The 17121-nt window shown below is 47.8% G+C and overlaps 1 protein-coding gene and 1 long non-coding RNA gene across 3 annotated transcripts in view; one reads left to right on the top strand and one right to left on the bottom strand.

Annotated features, from left to right (window-relative positions):
• LOC123373610 overlaps nt 1–17121 on the bottom strand; it is a 45432-nt gene that overhangs the window by 11739 nt on the left and 16572 nt on the right. The window lies entirely within an intron of this gene.
• VSTM4 (V-set and transmembrane domain containing 4) overlaps nt 1–17121 on the top strand; it is a 68904-nt gene that overhangs the window by 35269 nt on the left and 16514 nt on the right. For both annotated transcript variants that reach the window (XM_045022624.1, XM_045022623.1), the window contains exons 6-7: nt 9480–9586; nt 10572–10633. In XM_045022624.1, the coding sequence (XP_044878559.1) occupies nt 9480–9586; nt 10572–10633 (169 nt within the window). The remainder of the gene's footprint in view (nt 1–9479; nt 9587–10571; nt 10634–17121) is intronic.

Here is a 17121-nt window from a genome sequence, read left to right as displayed (position 1 = left end):
TTAGTGAGACCCCCACAAGGTGGATTAGGGAGCATAGGTCTGCCCAGTTCCCCAGGTTACACTGCATAGGCTCCTCAGCATTGGGACACTGTGCAGCTATATGTCCCCACTCCCCGCAGGGCCTTAGGCATTCCCCGGTCTCTTGGTTTGGGCAGTCTAACATCACGATCCTCTTCTCCCTCAGTGCTCCGACTCGTTGTGGCTTCTGGTGGGCCTTCAGCCCCTCTCTTTTTCCACCTGTGATCTCCTGGTTGCCCAGTCACCCGAGCTCTAGGGCTTGGTGCTGCTAGTTTAACCCGGGGTGTCTCTTCCTTAACTGCTCAGGTCAGCTCCCTCGCTGTCCTTCACCTCTCTACCAGTGCGACAACCTCATCATAGGTGAAGGGTTCGTTCTGGCTTACCCAGGCACGAAGGTCTGGCGGTAGCCCCCTCATGTATCGGTCGATGACCAGAACCTCTAGTATCTCTTCCGGACTCCGGGATTCCGTTCACAACCACTTTCGTGTGAGATGGATGAGGTCATACAATTGGGACCATGGGGTTTTGTTTTCCTGGTACCTCCACTCATGATACCGCTGGGCCCGCACTGCAGTTGTTACCCCAGATCTGGCCAGGATCTCTGCTTTCAGCTGGGGGTAGTCTGCTGCAGCCTCTTCAGGCAGATCATAGTAGGCCTTCTGGGCCTCCCCACACAGGAATGGGGCAAGGATACCAGACCACTGATCTCGAGGCCAGGCCTCCCGTAGGGCTGTCCTCTCAAAGGCCAGAAGGTATGCCTCTACATCATCCTCCCATGTCATTTTCTGCAGCCAATGGCTGGCCCGTATGATCTGCGTCCCATCATGGCCGCGGTTCAGCTCTGTAAGGGTCTTTACCTGGTTTACCAGTTCCCGCAACATAGCTCGGTCTTGAGAAGCCTGGTCCATCAGCAGGCGATTAGTCTCTTGCTGCAGCCGCACTGCCTCCTGTTGGGCGGCTGCCTGGACATGGGTAGCCTCCTGCTGGGTCGCCGTAGCTTGTATCAATGCCCGCACTAAGTCATCCATTGTGGTGAAAAAAAACTAAACCCTCTCCTTTTTTTTTTTTTAAATCACCCTCCTTCTTCCGCCGCGCTGTGCACACCAGATCCCACTCTTGACACCAGTTGTGACAAAGTTCCTCCTCTACCTTGGTGGGTCCTGCGCTTATTTGGCAGATTTGCTCACCTGAGTGATCTTCCCCACAGTCTGGGTCAACTTCTCCTGTGTCTGATCAGGAGTTGGGAGGTTTGGGGGGAACTCGGGCCCACCCTCTACTCCGGGTTCCAGCTCAGGGCCCTGTGGATTGCAGCTGTCTATAGTGCCTCCTGTAACAGCTGCATGACAGCTACAACTCCCTGGGCTACTTCCCCATTGCCTCCTCCAAACACCTTCTTTATCCTCACCATAGGACCTTCCTTCTGGTGTCTGATAACGCTTGTACTCCTTAGTTCTCCAGCAGCACACCCTCTCACTCTCAGCTCCTTGCGCCTCTTGCTCCCAGCTCCTCACACTCACTTCCTCTCCTCTGGCTCCCCTCTCCCTGACTGGAGTGAGCTCCTTTTTAAACCCAGGTGCCCTGATTAGCCTGACTTGATTGGCTGCAGGAGTTCTAATCAGCCTGTCTGCCTTAATTGGTTCTAGCAGGTTCCTGATTACTCTAGTGCAGCCCCTGCTCTGGTCACTCAGGGAACAGAAAACTACTCAGCCAGTGACCAGTATATTTGCCCTGTACCAGACTCCTGTACCCCACTGGCCCGGGTCTGTCACAACTCCTAATTTCCATCTGATCAATGGAATTGAAGATCTGGAATATCTTTGAGGATCTGAACTCAAACTTGCCCAAGGTCACCCAAGAAGTCTGTGACAGGGTGGGGAATTGAATTTAGATCTTCTGAATCCCACAGTAACACCCTAAATTCTAGGCAAGCCTTCTTTTCTGAGCCACAGCCAGTCTTCCCCTTGGCAACCCCTCCATCTCACTCCCATTGAGAAAGTATAGCTTCTGCTTCAAATCCACATGCAGATTTCATGGCTTGGTCCAATCTCTAGTTATCCTGCAGCAGTCTGGAGGAGGGAGAGTACTTGACAAAAGCAAACACAGGAGAAGTGGTGCTTCCTTGACATTAATGTGGATAGTAAACCCCTAAAACTCAGCATGTTGCTCTTGCAAGAGTCTGAAAACCAGAAACACAGTGCATTGATGCTCAACATCAATAACAGACCCACAAATCACCCTCTCTCCCAGTGCTCTAATCTTAAAACAACTTGCATGCCTATTTTTTCCAAATTCCTTGCTTTCCTTTGCTCTCTAAAAGCCCGTTAGATCCTATGAGGAAAGCATAATGTGACCTGAAGTACAAACAAGGAGATGGGGGGCAGCCGTGGGGGGAATCACAAGATTAAAATAGAATCTTTCCTTTTAACTCTGGACAAGAGAAGCAAGACAAAGGGTACGTCTACACTACAAGACTATTTCGAATCTACTTAATTCAAATTTGTGGAATCGACCTTATGAAGTCGAATTTGTGTATCCACACTAAATACACTAATTCGACTGTCTGAGTCCACAGTAACAGGGCCAGCGTCGACTTTGGAAGCGGTGCACTGTGGGAAGCTATCCCACAGTTCCCGCAGTCCCCGCTGCCCAGTGGAATGCTGGGTAGAGCCCCCAATGCCTGCTGGGGGAAAAAATGTGTCGAGGGTGGTTTTGGGTAACTGTCATCATTCAACCGTCACTCCCGCCCTCTCTCCTTGAAAGCGCCAGCGGGAAATCTGTTCGCACCCTTCTCTGGTCGGTTACAGCTCGGACGCCACAGCACTGCGAGCATGGAGCCCGCTGCGATCATCGCTGCACTTATGGCCGTTGTCAACTCCTCGCACCTTATCGTCCACCTCTTCCACAGTCACCTGCTGAGAAATCGGGCGAGGAGGCTCCGGCAGCGCGGTGAGGACAGGAAGTCACAGAGTGGCGCAGACCTCTCACAAAGCAGGGTACGCCGCGCAGTGGAGATCATGGTGGCAATGGGTCAAGTTCATGGTGTGGAACGGCGATTCTGGGCCCAGGAAACAAGCACGGACTGGTGGGACCGCATAGTGCTGCAGGTCTGGGATGAATCACAGTGGCTGCGAAACTTCAGGATGTGTAAGGGCACTTTCCTTGAACTCTGTGACTTGCTGTCCCCTGCCCTTAAGCGCCAGGACACCCGGATGTGAGCAGCCCTGACTGTGCAGAAGCGAGTGGCCATAGCCCTCTGGAAATTTGCAACGCCAGACAGCTACCGGTCAGTAGCGAACCACTTTGGCGTGGGCAAATCTACCGTAGGGCTTGCTGTGATTCAAGTAGCCCACGCAATCGTTGAGCAACTGTTCTCAAAGGTAGTGACCCTGGGAAACGTCCAGGTCGTCATAGATGGCTTCGGCGCGATGGGATTCCCAAACTGCGGTGGGGCTATAGATGGCACTCACATCCCTATCCTGGGACCGGCCCACCAGGCCAGCGAGTATATTAACCGAAAGGGCTACTTTTCTATGGTGCTGCAAGCACTGGTGGACCATAGGGGACGTTTTACCAACATCTACGTCGGGTGGCCGGGCAAGGTTCATGACGCGCGTGTGTTCAGGAACTTTGGTCTGTTTAAACGCCTCCAGGCAGGTAGTTTCTTCCCGGACCACAAAATAACGGTTGGGGATGTGCAGATGCCTACAGTGATCCTCGGGGACCCAGCCTACCCGCTAATGCCCTGGCTCATGAAGCCCTATACAGGCGCCTTGGACAGTGAGAAGGAACTCTTCAACTACCGGCTGAGCAAGTGCAGAATGGTGGTGGAGTGTGCTTTCGGACGTCTCAAGGGGAGATGGCGGAGCTTACTGACTCGCTCGTACCTCAGCGAAAAAAATATCCCCATTGTTATTGCTGCTTGCTGTGTGCGCCACAATCTCTGTGAGAGCAAGGGGGAGACCTTTATGGCTGGATGGGAGGTTGAGGCCAATCGCCTGGCTGCTGATTACGCTCAGCCAGACAGCCGTGCCGATAGAAGATCCCAGCGGGAAGCGCTGTGCATCCGGGAGGCTTTGAAAGATAGGTTCCTCGGAGAGCAAGGTAACCTATGACTCTCCAGTTGATTTACAGAGAAGCTGAACCTGAGCCTGTTTCAGTGACTGTTGACTTCGATCTGCGGTTACATACCCCGTTCTCCAGGTTTCCCCCCTTCCAACACACGTTTTAAAATAACTTTAATGGAACACTGATTATTAATAAAGTTTTCTTTAATTATGAATTCCTGTTCAAGGGTTGAAACATGGACGCGGACTGTGGTGGGTACGGTGTGCACTGATGTCCAGACCGCTTCTACACTAGAGGAATGACAGGCTCCTGCTCCTACAGCGGTCTCTGGGGGGAGGACGGTTGCAGGTGGGTGTGCAGGAAGGGGTGGGTTTTCAGGAAGGGGTGAGGGGTGCCGTCTTTGGGACGGAGTTTGGATGCAGGCTCTGGGCTGGGGGTTGGGGCGTAGGAAGGGGTGAGGGGTGTGTGGGAAGGGTGAGTATGTGTCCGTGGATGAGGGCTCTTGCTGGGGCTCAGGGCATTGGAGAGGCTCGTGGCTAGGGGGGAAGGGCATGGTAAGGGCAGCCTGCCTTGCCATTTGTGGATGTCAGGCGCTAGGACCCTGGGGCAGCATACACCTCACAGACTGACCCGGGGCAGCATTCACCTCCCAGAATGACCCTAGTGCCTAGTGACTGCAGTCTGTGTGTGTCCTGCTGTTGATCCTGCCCCCAAGTCTGTACCCTGGTAATGGAGGCTGTCCTATGCAATTAAAAAACCCCTCCCCCCCTTCACACAAAGTCTTCTGACAAGGAAAACGTGACGGAAACAGTGAATAACAACAAACTACTTTTAATACTCAACTACACAGTGGGGGGATGAAACTTGGATTTGGGAGTGGGTGATCCAGGAAGGGAAGCACTTCTCATACTTTAGGGAATGAGAGCTGTTTGGTACATGAGCGCTCTGCTGGGGTGGAGTGACAGTTTTCACGGCCCCTAGCGCCCCTCCTTCTTGTGATTTTTGGTGAGGGGGGGACAGGACTTTGTGGCGGGGGAAGGCGGTTGCAAATACAGTTCAGGGGGGCTCTCTGCTCCTGCCTGCGGTCCTGCAGAACATCTACAAGGCGCCGGAGCGTGTCCGTTTGCTCCCTCATTAGCCCAAGCAGCGTTTGAGTCGCCTGCTGGTCTTCCTGCCGCCACCTGTCCTCCCGTTTGCTGTGTGAGCGCTGGTGCTGACATAGGGTCTCCCTCCACTGTCTCTGCTCGGCCGCCTCGGCTCTGGAGCAAGCCATCAGTTCAGAGAACATGTCGTCCCTAGTCTTTTTCTTTCGCCGCCTAATCTGCGCCAGCCTCTGTGAGGGGGATGCCGGGGCAGTTCGTGAAAGAGCCGCAGCTGTATGATGGGAAAAAGGAAGTGATTTCCTTGAAAAGATACATGTTTGCGAACACTGAACACAGTCTACTCAGTTTCTGTGAACAAGACCATACAGGGCACCTAGTCTCACGAGCTCTCAGGACAAGTTCGAGATTTCGGAATACGCTTTCATTGGCTGCAGTCTTGCACAGGAGATCGGACAAGCGGGGCGGTACAGCTGAATCCGTGTAGCAGCCAGACCTGGTAAGCACTACACTATAGGCTGCTTAACAGTTAATGGATAGCTGTGCCCTCCCGCTGAAGGCAATCTGGAAAGCATAAAGTCTGACCCTGTTCCAGCCCCTCGCGGCTGTGCCCGGGAAAGATCACTGTATGCTTTTCCTCTGCGGCCTCCAACACGTGGCTGTTAAACGAAGGTCATTGCTATGCAAAGTAAAAGTCAAGCATTCACAATAGTAACAGTACACTAATTGCCCTAATTAGATGCAGCAGTCGCCGAACGAGATTACCCTGAGGCGGGTCACTCGGAGAGAGAGAGAGAGGATGCTGCTAGAATCCCTGCACAGACCAGGACCGTATGCTGCAATGCTGGTGGAGGCAATGATTCCGCTATACATTAGGATGGCCTGGCGCGGAAGAGTGTGCTTCCACGGAGCACCAAATAAGGCACCTCTCCCCAGGAACCTCCTGCGGAGACTTTTCGAGCTGCTCTCCGAGAGCTTCGTGGAAGTGTCCCAGGAGGATTTCTGTTCCATCCCTATATGTGTGGACCTTCTCTTTATATAGTTTTTTAAGGAAAAGTTTTTATATAGTTTTTACATATTTTTTATTCCTGTTTTTAAAAAAATAAATGTTTCCATGTTTATAGCACTTACCGACTGATCCTTCCCCTGATTCTGAGTCCGGGTTAACGGCCGGGGAGGGTTGGTAGGGGATCTCTGTGAGGGTGATGAAGAGATCCTGGCTGTCGGGGAAAGCGGTATTGTAAGCGCTGTCGCCTGCGTCGTCCTCCACAAACCCTTCCTCATCTTCCCCATCGGCGAACATCGCTGAGGAACTGCCCCTCGACACTATCCCATACTCAGAGTCCACGGTCACTGGTGGGGCAGTGGTGGCAGACCCACCTAGAATGGCATGCAGTGCCTCGTAGAAGCGGCATGTCTGGGGCTGTGCTCCGGAGCGTCCGTTTGCCGCTCTGACTTTTTGGTAGCCTTGTCTCAGGTCCTTGATTTTCACGCGGCACTGCGTTGTATCCCGGCTGTATCCTCTGAGTGCCATGGCTTTGGAGACCTTCTCGTAGGTCTTTGCATTCCGTTTGTTGGAGCGCAGCTCCGAAAGCACAGACTCCTCGCCCCGCACAGCGATCAGATCCAGGACTTCCCGGTCTGTCCATGCTGGGGACCTCTTTCTATTCTGGGATTGCATGGACTCCTCTGCTGGAGAGCTCTGCATCGTTGCAGGTGCTGCTGAGCTCGCCCCGATGTCCAACCAGGACATCAGATTCAAAGTGCCCAGACAGGAAAAGGAATTCAAATTTTCCCGGGTTGTTTCCTGTGTGGCTGGTCAGAGAATCCAAGCTTGGACTGCTGTCCAGAGCGTCAACAGAGTGGTGCACCGTGGGATAGCTCCCGGAGCTAGTAAGTTCGATTTGCATCCACACCTAGCCTAATTCGAGATAGCCATGTCGAATTTAGCGCTACTCCCCTCGTCGGGGTGGAGTACCGAATTCGAACTAAAGAGCCCTCTAGGTCGAATTAAACGGCTTCCTGGTGTGGACGGTTGAGCGGTTAATTCGAATTAACGCTGCTAAATTCGATTTAAAGTCCTAGTGTAGACCAGGCCAAAGACACAGTGTTTCTGAGCCAAGGAGCCTTTATGAATCTCCTTGTTTAGTTTGAGGAACTAGCTTCTAAGACTGCAAGTGCAATTATTGTATCTTCTGGTGCTAGTTAACCCTGCACAATCCCTGCATTTATAATTAAAGGGCAAGCCACAGATAAGTTTCTCAGTGGTTTCTCTTTAAAGTGGCAAAGCAGGAGTAATAATGAATGCACTGAATTGACATTAAGCCCTTTCCAATTGCTGCGCTCAACTGGCCAACATCAGGATAATCATATTTTTAAACCGTATTTATGCTCTAACAACCCTTTCAATGCAGAAGACTTTTAAAACAATCAAATCCCCTTTTCATTATGATTTGATCTTTCCTTTTTTTCATTTTTCTCGATTGGTCAAAATAGGCTGTTCAGTTGCATTTCCTGTTACTGTTTTTTTTTTGTTTGGTCAGTTTCCCTTTGTGGTTTTCATGTGGTAACAAATTGCTGGTGGTGTTTAGATTCACAACAGTGCAGGGGAACTTTGAAATTATTTCTGCCCTCAAACTTAGTTTGCATAACTGAAATTAATTTTCAAAATCACAAAAAACATTGAACATTTACTTTTACAAAACCGCTTTTTAAAAGAAACCTACACTTTGGGCTAAATATTCCAACCATGGCATCCATCAAAAACAATGAACCAGATTCTATTCTGAGGGATGCATGTGTAAATCCAAAGTACTTCCGCTGATGGCAATGGCATTACCCCAGCTTTACAGCTGTTTAAAATGAGAATCTGGCCTGATTTATGTTACTCTAGATTAGACAATGTGACTGCCTCTTCATCAAGCTTCGTTGTAAAAGCATTAGGATGAATAGATTGTAGTGCTGTTATTAATTATTATTGTGGTGGCTATGAGCTCCAGTTATGGACCATGACCCTCATTGTGCTAGGTGTTGTACAAACGGAACAAACAGTCCCTGACCCAATCAGTTTATATGCCTGAATACTTTCATGCATATTCAAACCAGGAAGGACTGCTCTAATTCTGGCCTTCAGAATTGATAATCACGCTGGCAAAGCTAAGAGAACTCTGTGGGACTTATAGGCTGCTGAAATGTAGTGGTCCAACTGCAGAGGTCCTCTTTTTGCAGGAGTGTTTATGACATACCATATCTATCATAGTCCCCCAAACCAAGTAGTGCTCATTAGCACAGATACCCTGCAGAACTCTAGGTGCTTCCTTTACAGAGTAGGGGCCGATGTTCAGCATGTTTGTTCTTTTTTTAAGGCAGTTTTTGATCAACTGAAAACTGGGGCCCGCTCATGAGTCATGTTGAGCACCCACAAGTCCTGTTGAAGTAGAGATGATTCCACGTATCCTGGGAGGCTCTCAGTACCATACAGGGCTAGGCCCATAATGATGCTAGTTAATGGCTTAAGAGTAAGCATAGAAATTCATGACTTTACCTGTCAGGGCTGCAGTCATTCTGACGCCTTCTGTGACTGCAGACTCATGTGTCTCCAGATACTGAACCAAATTCTTCTCTCAGTTCTAAAAGTTCACAGGGTAGATGGTCCACTGGTTAGGGTGTTAATCAGAGACGTGGTGCCAAGACCTCATGTTGCCACGAACTTGCTATCTGGCTTGGGCAAATCACGTAGGCCCAGATCCTTCAATTCCCAGATCTTCCAACTGCCTAACTCCCATTGAAATCACTGGGCCATAGTGTCTGTGGTGCCCATGAGAAAAAAAACAGTTTCCTATCTCCCGGGGTGTGTGTGTGTGTGTGTGTGTGTGTGTGTGTGTGTGTGTGTGTGTGTGTGTGTGTGTGTGTGACAAATTGTAATATGTGCAGATACTGTAGTTCTTGGGTCATGTAAGTATCATAGCTAAGGTACAATTGCCATTGAAATGAACCTGTGTTGAAATCTGGCCTTGTGGACACCGTGCACTTCCTGTGTTAGCCAGAGCAGATGAAGCTACAAGTCTATCAACCATAGAGCCTGTGCTGGACAAGGAGTCAGGCCTCGTGGAGTGGGACAGAAGTTGCAAAGCATTGTTACAGATTCTAAAAACATTTTGAAGTCAGAATCCAAGTCATTTGCCACGGACCGTGAAAACATTTTTTATTTGTATGAAAACAATTGGTTGGAACATGTCAGTGCATGGATTTCATTTTTGCCATAACCATCCCCTTTCTCTTCTCTTTGCTTTCCAGCTCAGGGGAGACGGTCACCAGTGTGACAAGTCTGTCCCCGCTACAACCCAAAAAAGTAAAGAAAAAGAAAGAGAAGGCTGAGCAACCCCCAGCTATCCCAGCGAAAGGTACGAGGCAACTAACGCAACCCACAGAGCTGTATTTCCGCCAAGGGGAGTGATTGAGCAGGGAGGGCAAGGAGTTGGGAGCCAGGACTCCTGGCTTCTATCTTGGACTCTACCACTCACTGCATGAGCTAGTCCAAATTAATTCACGTCTCCGTGCCTCTGATTTGCCACATGACAAATAGGGGCCCTACATACCTCAAATGTGTCCCATGGGTGCTGTGATGTGTAACCAATGTTTGTGAAGGACTTTGTTCCACATCCTGAAATGTATTTAGGTGCCTAACTCCCATTGAGAGGCGCTTAAATGCCTTAGAGGCTCTGAGCCTTGTAATCCTCGCTGGCAAGGCAGTGGAGAGCGGGGATTTGTTATCTGAGATCTGCTAGGGCACATCATGCTCTTTAGACCTATTTATACATTTAGGGCCAGACTGTCAAGTGCTCAGCACCCCAGTAGGGGTGAAGTTTTCAAATGTGCCCACCTCCCCTCAGCTCCCATTATGACATTTAATGGGCAGATTTTCAAAAGAAAATGCACCCAGCGTGCTGAACTCCTTACATGTCCTGCCTGGGTTGTAGAGACTGAGTGGGTGAAAGTCCAGTCCTCAGGGCCTAATTTTCAAAGGGGGTTTCAACATAACCTCCAACGCCATGCACGCAGACCCCCACATGTGACGTTCTGAGCACCATTGCCTGTGCCGTGCAAGGGGTGCAGTTTGCCTGGGTATCATGAGCACGTGTGAGTCATAACACGCAGAGATGCCTGGGCACATCTCTCACACAAACGAGGACCATGCTTTGAAAATTGTGCTCTTTCTATATTACAGGTTTTAATAACAAATGTGCTTCACCCTTCAAGACTTACATGTGGGTTTTTTGCTGCTGTTGCTAAATGCTATTAATCCAGGTGCATAACTGCTGATGCACATGCTAAAAGTAATCCCAAATTGTATTATGTGAAGTAATCTCTTGATATTTATTTTTATAGCTCCAATAGCCAATACTTTTCAGAAACCTAAGCTGTTGAAACCTCAAAGAAAAATTCTCCTGGTGAGTAGTCTTTTTATATAACTTTATTTCCCCCTGTATTCTTTTCTCGCAGTATAATTTTGGCAGTATTGCTAACATCCAGTGTTCAGAAAGTTGTGAGATTGGCTTAAAAATTAAGAGATCATTTTAAAGTCATACACTTTGGATATTTCACCTTTGTTTTCTGGTGTCTGAGCCTTTAGCTGACACTTGGGTCTTGTCAAGCTTTTCTCTGCAATCATAAGGGCTAGAAATATAATTTTTTAAAAAAATGAAAGCTGAGATTGAGTCTCACATGCCTCCAAGAGCTAGGGCTTTGAGAAAAATACCAGATAGCACGAAACTTGATAGATGACAATGTTGGTTTGAGTGTTTTCTAATACCAAATACAAGGCCTGATTCTTCTCCAAACTGGGGAAATCAGGAGTAACAAAGGTAAGTGAAGTTACCCATCTGTAAAGCTAGGGTATGAGAAAAGAAAACTTCCAAGACAGTTGGTGAATGAGTCAAACTAACCTCCAGATACTGCTGCATTGATGGCCCTGCCTGGCATCCTGACTAATGTTGTCTCATTGTTTCCTTGTATTCCTGTCAGTCTGTCTGTAGCCATCAGTTGTCTCTTGTCTTATACTTAGATTGTTAGCTCTTGGGGGCAGAGACTGTCTTTGTCCCATGTTTCTACAGCACCTAGCACAATGGGGTCCTGGTCTCATGGTTAGTCTGCAGGTTCAAATGATCAAGAACATAAGAACGGCCAGACTGGGTCAGACCAATGGTTCATCTAGCTTAGTATCCTGTCTTCTGACAGTGGCCAATGCCAGATGCTTCACAGGGAGTGAACAGAGCAGGAAATCATCAAGTGATCCATCCCCTGTCGTCCACTCCCAGCTTCTGGCAAACAGAGGTGTAGAGAAACCCAGAGCATGGAGGTTGCATCCCTGACCATCTTGGCTAATAGCCATTGATGGACCGAACCTCCAGCAAGCCAAGCAGACTCTGACATTTTTCACTGTTGCTAATGAATCAATACCCCATCAGGGCATAAGGGGCACTGTGTCCTCAAAGCTTCTGTTTAATGACTTTGCTTTCAGATGAGAGAATTGAAACTGGATACCTGATTGTCAGTGGTCGTTCAGTGTTCCATACCCCTTCATGCATGAATGGGGGCTAACTGTGGTGTCCTGGCCTAATTCCAACTGGTTTCATTAACATCCTGCCAGGCGAGAGTTCCTGGAAAGGCTGTCGCGTTCCTCCCCAGAGGGGGCAGGTTTCACTGGTGTGGGGGGTGAAGTTTGCAAAGCACATGAAAGGAATTATATAAATGCAGGATATTACACCAGCCAAACGCTTTGTGCTTAGAACACTGAGATCACAGAGTAAAACACTCAAAATCATGAGATTGCTGCTACCCCATAGACTATGCGATAGAAATACACAAATATTAATTATCCTTATTTATTGTGCCTGAGGGTGGCTGCTGTTGCTAAGATGTTTCCTTCTTCAGACCTCCTATTTAAAGATCACATGAACAGCCAGACTTAGCCCTCGGTTCAGCACTGTACTTAAGCACATGGATTCCAGTTGCTTTGTCTCTCTGGAATGCTGCTGGTGAATCTAGCCCCAAATATTTTTTCACTCTCCAGCTGGCTACATCACACATGGCCCCTGCTGAGGCTCAGTCTCTCTGTCTGTTTTGGAGGTGGACAGGAAAAAACATCTTTTCAAAGAAAGCAGCATGAGCTTCGTCGGATGCATGCGACGAAGTGGGTATTCACCCACGAAAGCTCATGCTCATGCTCCAATACGTCTATTAGTCTATAAGGTGCCACAGGACTCTTTGCTGCTTTTACAGATCCAGACTAACATGGCTACCCCTCTGATACTTTTCAAAGAAAGTGATCCGCTTCGGTTTTCCAAAGTGAGTGAAGGCTCCCGTTCCATGCAGTCAGCAGACTCTGGGCTAGTGCCTTGCTGTCAGGCTTTAATCTGGAAGCTGTCTCCATTCCTGGCTGTCTTTTCTTTCACATCAGAGTACACCTGGTGACCCACTAGAGCATGAGGAGTACAGTTCATCTGCTGATCTGGGCTTGTTTTTAAAGAACAGAATTCACCCAGTGAAAACAATGTGAAAGTGTAGGCATACTAGAACTACTGCAGTGTTAGCAACAGCAAGGTGCCATTAGCCTTAGTATATAACTTCCCGGGCAAAGTTTGCACCCAATGCCTGCAGTAAAGGTGTGTGACCAGATCCCCGAATGGCATAAATTGGCATAGTTTTGTGGACTTCAGTATAGCAACCCAATCTGTACCAGATGAGGGTCTGGCCTAATATCGCTGCAGAGTTGAAACCTGCACAAAATGGATTATACTTGTCACAGCCTCTTATATAGAGACACTCTAATAGGCATTTCTGGGTATAGTAAGCCTCCTCATACAGCAAAGCTGATTGGTGGAAAAAATCTGACGTACTATATGCCATGTCTCTTATCAATGAGAAAATGTTGTCCCGCTCATGGTGTGGAACAAACAGAGAAGACATTATGCAAAGCTGGGGGTAAAAGTACATTGGGTCAGAACTGGTTGGACAAAGTTTTTTAGTGAGAGAAAAGAATTCCCTGTTTTTCCTGATTCGTAGTGTTCTGGGATGAAAAACTCAGCTGTGAATCAGGCAGTGCAGGGACTTGGACTGGGTCTTCCACATACATGGGCCTTCCAGACCTGCAAAGCTCCAGTTGTGATCCAAAAACAGACATTTTGATGCAAGTTTGTTTTTGCAAAAACATTTTGGTTTCAGTCCAGTGCAGAACCAAACCAAATTTAAAAGCAAGTGTTGCTGTCACAAGAAATTGTCATCCTCTGGTTGGCTCTAGTTAAAGCTATAAACAGCATGGGAATGAAAGCCTAGGTCTGGAAACAGAGTACTCTGGAAATCCTAAGCCATCAAGGTAGGCCTCAGAGCCACATTACCAAATAATTCTAGTGTTGTGGGAGAAGTTTTATAATAACCTAAATACCAGCAAAATTGTTTCCAGAGGACATGTGCTTTAGGTTTCTGGAAGGATGTTTATAATAAGCTAGAGAATTTCTTTTGTTGTTAATGTGCTAGAATTGGTTGCAGTTGAATTTTACAAAAGAATTAAAGAAACGAATATGGGAACCTGCGTAAAATATGGACATAATTTCAACTGAAAATTAAAAAAAAACAAAAAAACCATAAACAAAAAAGCATTCAAACCCACAGCCCTGCAAAAAGCCCTTTAAAAAACTTTTCTCAAGTCATATTGCTCTTCTTTTATCTGGAATAAAAACTGTATGGTCCCCTTGATGCTTATGTCTTCTCCTTGTGGTCCTTTCCCATTAGTGACAGCAGGAGATGTGCGCAGATCAAAGGAAGTAGAGATGCTGAAATGCAAGGAGGGATGTATATTTATGGGGTGCTAGAAGCTCAGAGAGTAAAGAAGGCTGAATGCCATGGGCTAAATTCTGCCCTCCATGCACCTGGGGATCTTCTGTTGTAGCCAGTGGCAGCCTTGTTTGCATTTATACAGAAATGTTTGGTCTTTTGAGTTGGTAAAGCTAATTCTTTCATAGTTTTACACTTCCTCATCCGTGTTGTTTGGCCAGGCCTTTGGCTGTCACCAGAGACTGGCTTTGGTTGCCCAAGCCCTCGGAGGAGCACAGAGTTCCAGCTTCAAAACAGAGTCTCAATAAAACATCTTTGGTATCTGTCACATTGCTGATCTTCAGGACCGGTGCAACCATTTAGGCGACCTAGGCGGTCGCCTAGGGCGCTAGGATTTGGGGGGGGCGGCATTTTCTTCGGCAGAGACCACGGAAGCCGGATCTTCAGCCGCCCTGGTCGCCGCCGGCATTTAGGCAGAGGGAGCTGGGGCAGGGGAGCGCAGGGAGGGCCGCCTGCAGCAAGTAAGGGGGGGGGGGGCGGCACGCAGGGGAACTCCCCGCCCCAGCTCACCCCTGCCCCTCCTCCTCCCCGAGCATGCCATGGCTGCTTCACTTCTCCCACTTCCCAGGCTTGCGGCGCCAATCAGCTTAGGCGCCGCAAGCCTGGGAGGTGGGAGAGTGAAACAGCGATGGCGTGCTCGGGGTGGAGACAGAGCACGGGTGAGCTGGGGCGGCGGGGGGAGTGCCTGAGGGTGGGGAGCTGCCACAAGGGGGTGCCTCAGGGTGGGGGGGGGCAACTGCCGTGGGAGGGGGGCACCTCAGGGCAGAGGGGGGAGCTGCCATTGGGGGGGGCCTAGGACACGAAACACCCTTGCACTGGCCCTGTTGATCTTTAGCAAACTTAGGGCCTGATCCAAGGAAGTCAAAGACTCCCCATGGGTTTAATGGACTTTGGATCAGACCCATAGACCCAAAGCCTGCAATCCTTAATCAAGCACTGACGTGAACATCTAGACATCGGTTTTTAAAGAGAGGAATGTTTGGGGGTTAAAACACAGGACTGGGAATGTTCCTTGCTCAGCCACTGACTTGTGTGACCATGGGCCAATTACATAACTTCTCCATGCCTCCAAATTGGTCAGATAAATTATTTCTTACAAATGACTCCCTCAGCTACAGTAGTGGAATGCTTTGGAAATGTAAAGCACACTAGGTGTTTCATCATTATAAGGGTCTTAATTCTTCAGAATTTGGTTTCCATAACTTTTCCTGGACTTTTCTGATGATGTCACAGCCATTTGAGAAAGGGGAGAGGTCCAGGCCTGTAAAAGACTGAGACAGGGCTAAGGACATCACTTTGGCTCTGGGTAAGTAAGGGCAGAACACTCCCAAAAGCTGACTCAGGCTCCCTTTTCTGATACATGCTTATAAAGCTCCTACTTTTACGCTGAATTTTTTTCAAAGCCACTTGGGAGTTTTGGATTCCCAATTCCTATTAATTTTAACTATGTGCCCAAATTCCCTTTGCAGCATTGAAAAGCTCAGCCTTAATTATTATTCTGTGCTAAGCGCTGACAGTGCACTCAGTAGCTGTACAGTACACAACACTAAGGACAGGCCCTGCACTGAAGAAATCAGAGTCTAATGCTTAATTCATCAATGTGACTAGCCCCTGCAAACATTTCTTCTGAAAGGACAACTCCAAAAACCTCGGAGGTGGTTTTTAAGGCTAGGGAGGACAGGAAACCAGTGAAGATGTCTGCGAAAAGTATGATTTGGTCGTATTTCTTTGTGCATATATTTCCCTATAAAGCAAACTTTTCCTTCAGTGTGGCTCCCCATAATAAGCATTCACAGTACTTTTAAGTATAATGAATGTAGTTAAATATTTCACATCACTGTCATCCTCTTAACAAGGCACTGAGAGCACATGCCTACATAGAGCAGGTTAAAAGCATAAGAGCTTATGTTTTCCTGAACAAACATCCCTTTCACTTTTAGCTTCCAGGAAAATGTTCCTGGCACTACAATCAACCATAGCAACTCCAGACTCACTGCAGGGAGAACGAAGAACAGGAGTACTTGTGGCACCTTAAAGACTAACAAATTTATTTTAGCATGAGCTTTCGTGAGCTGCAGCTCACTTCTTCGGATGCATAGAATGGAACACACAGACAGGAGATATTTATACATACAGAGAACATGAATAGTATGGCCTAGGAGCTAGCACCAGAGCATAATTACGGGTTTTAAGTGTCAGTGAATTAGAGACAATCCAATTACTGGCTCAGAAATATAAGCTTGTGAAATACAGAGACACAATTTTAGCTGCTGCTTTACAAACCCTTGCTTGGTGAATCACTTTCCAATATCTGATAGTGACTTTCGAGTGACATTTTTAAACTAGTCATTTTATAGCTACAGTCTCTTGCAGGCGTGGGAACAAATCCATCCGTTACATACGACATTGTACTCATCCATGTGCCTTGGGTGTGTGATTTTTTTAATGACTGAATAAAATTCATTCAGGTTTTTCCCCCCTCATTACCATTATTAACCCAGTAAAGGTGAGGCAGGCAATTTTATGTCTAAGCTGGTATGTTTGCATGATTATTTTTCCAGTTGGGGTTATACCAGGGATGAGTTTGGTTCATTCCCTGAGTGAAAGGTATGTTGTACATTATAGATATAGATATAGATATATAGCTATAGTGATTTGGGGAGTCCGACCATATGAATGATCAGACATGAGCTCCCCCTGGTTGAGTAGGAGTCAAAGACTGTGCCAGGTGTTTTTGGAAAGGTTATTTTTTCCCAGGATGTGTCAGACTCAGCTGTGAACTCTCAAGATATTAATGATCTCTGTAGATGTGATATGAAATTGAGCAAATATACATAGAAAAATGGACTGATCCATTTTCACGGATCCCTCTGTCATCTTGAAGCCTTTCATCCAGTCTCATTACTCATCTTCTTTCCACACTAGATAACCCTAGTTTTTGCAGTCTCTTCTCAGAGACACGTCGTAGGAATTGTGGTGAAATTAGCATTTGGGAATTGGAGGGGTTCACGAGAACATTTCTTTTGCACTCTCTGAAGTTTGCATT

This window comes from Mauremys mutica, chromosome 7, assembly GCF_020497125.1.
Source record: "Mauremys mutica isolate MM-2020 ecotype Southern chromosome 7, ASM2049712v1, whole genome shotgun sequence".
Classification (NCBI taxonomy): domain Eukaryota; kingdom Metazoa; phylum Chordata; order Testudines; family Geoemydidae; genus Mauremys; species Mauremys mutica.
This window is presented reverse-complemented; position numbering and strand designations above follow the sequence as displayed.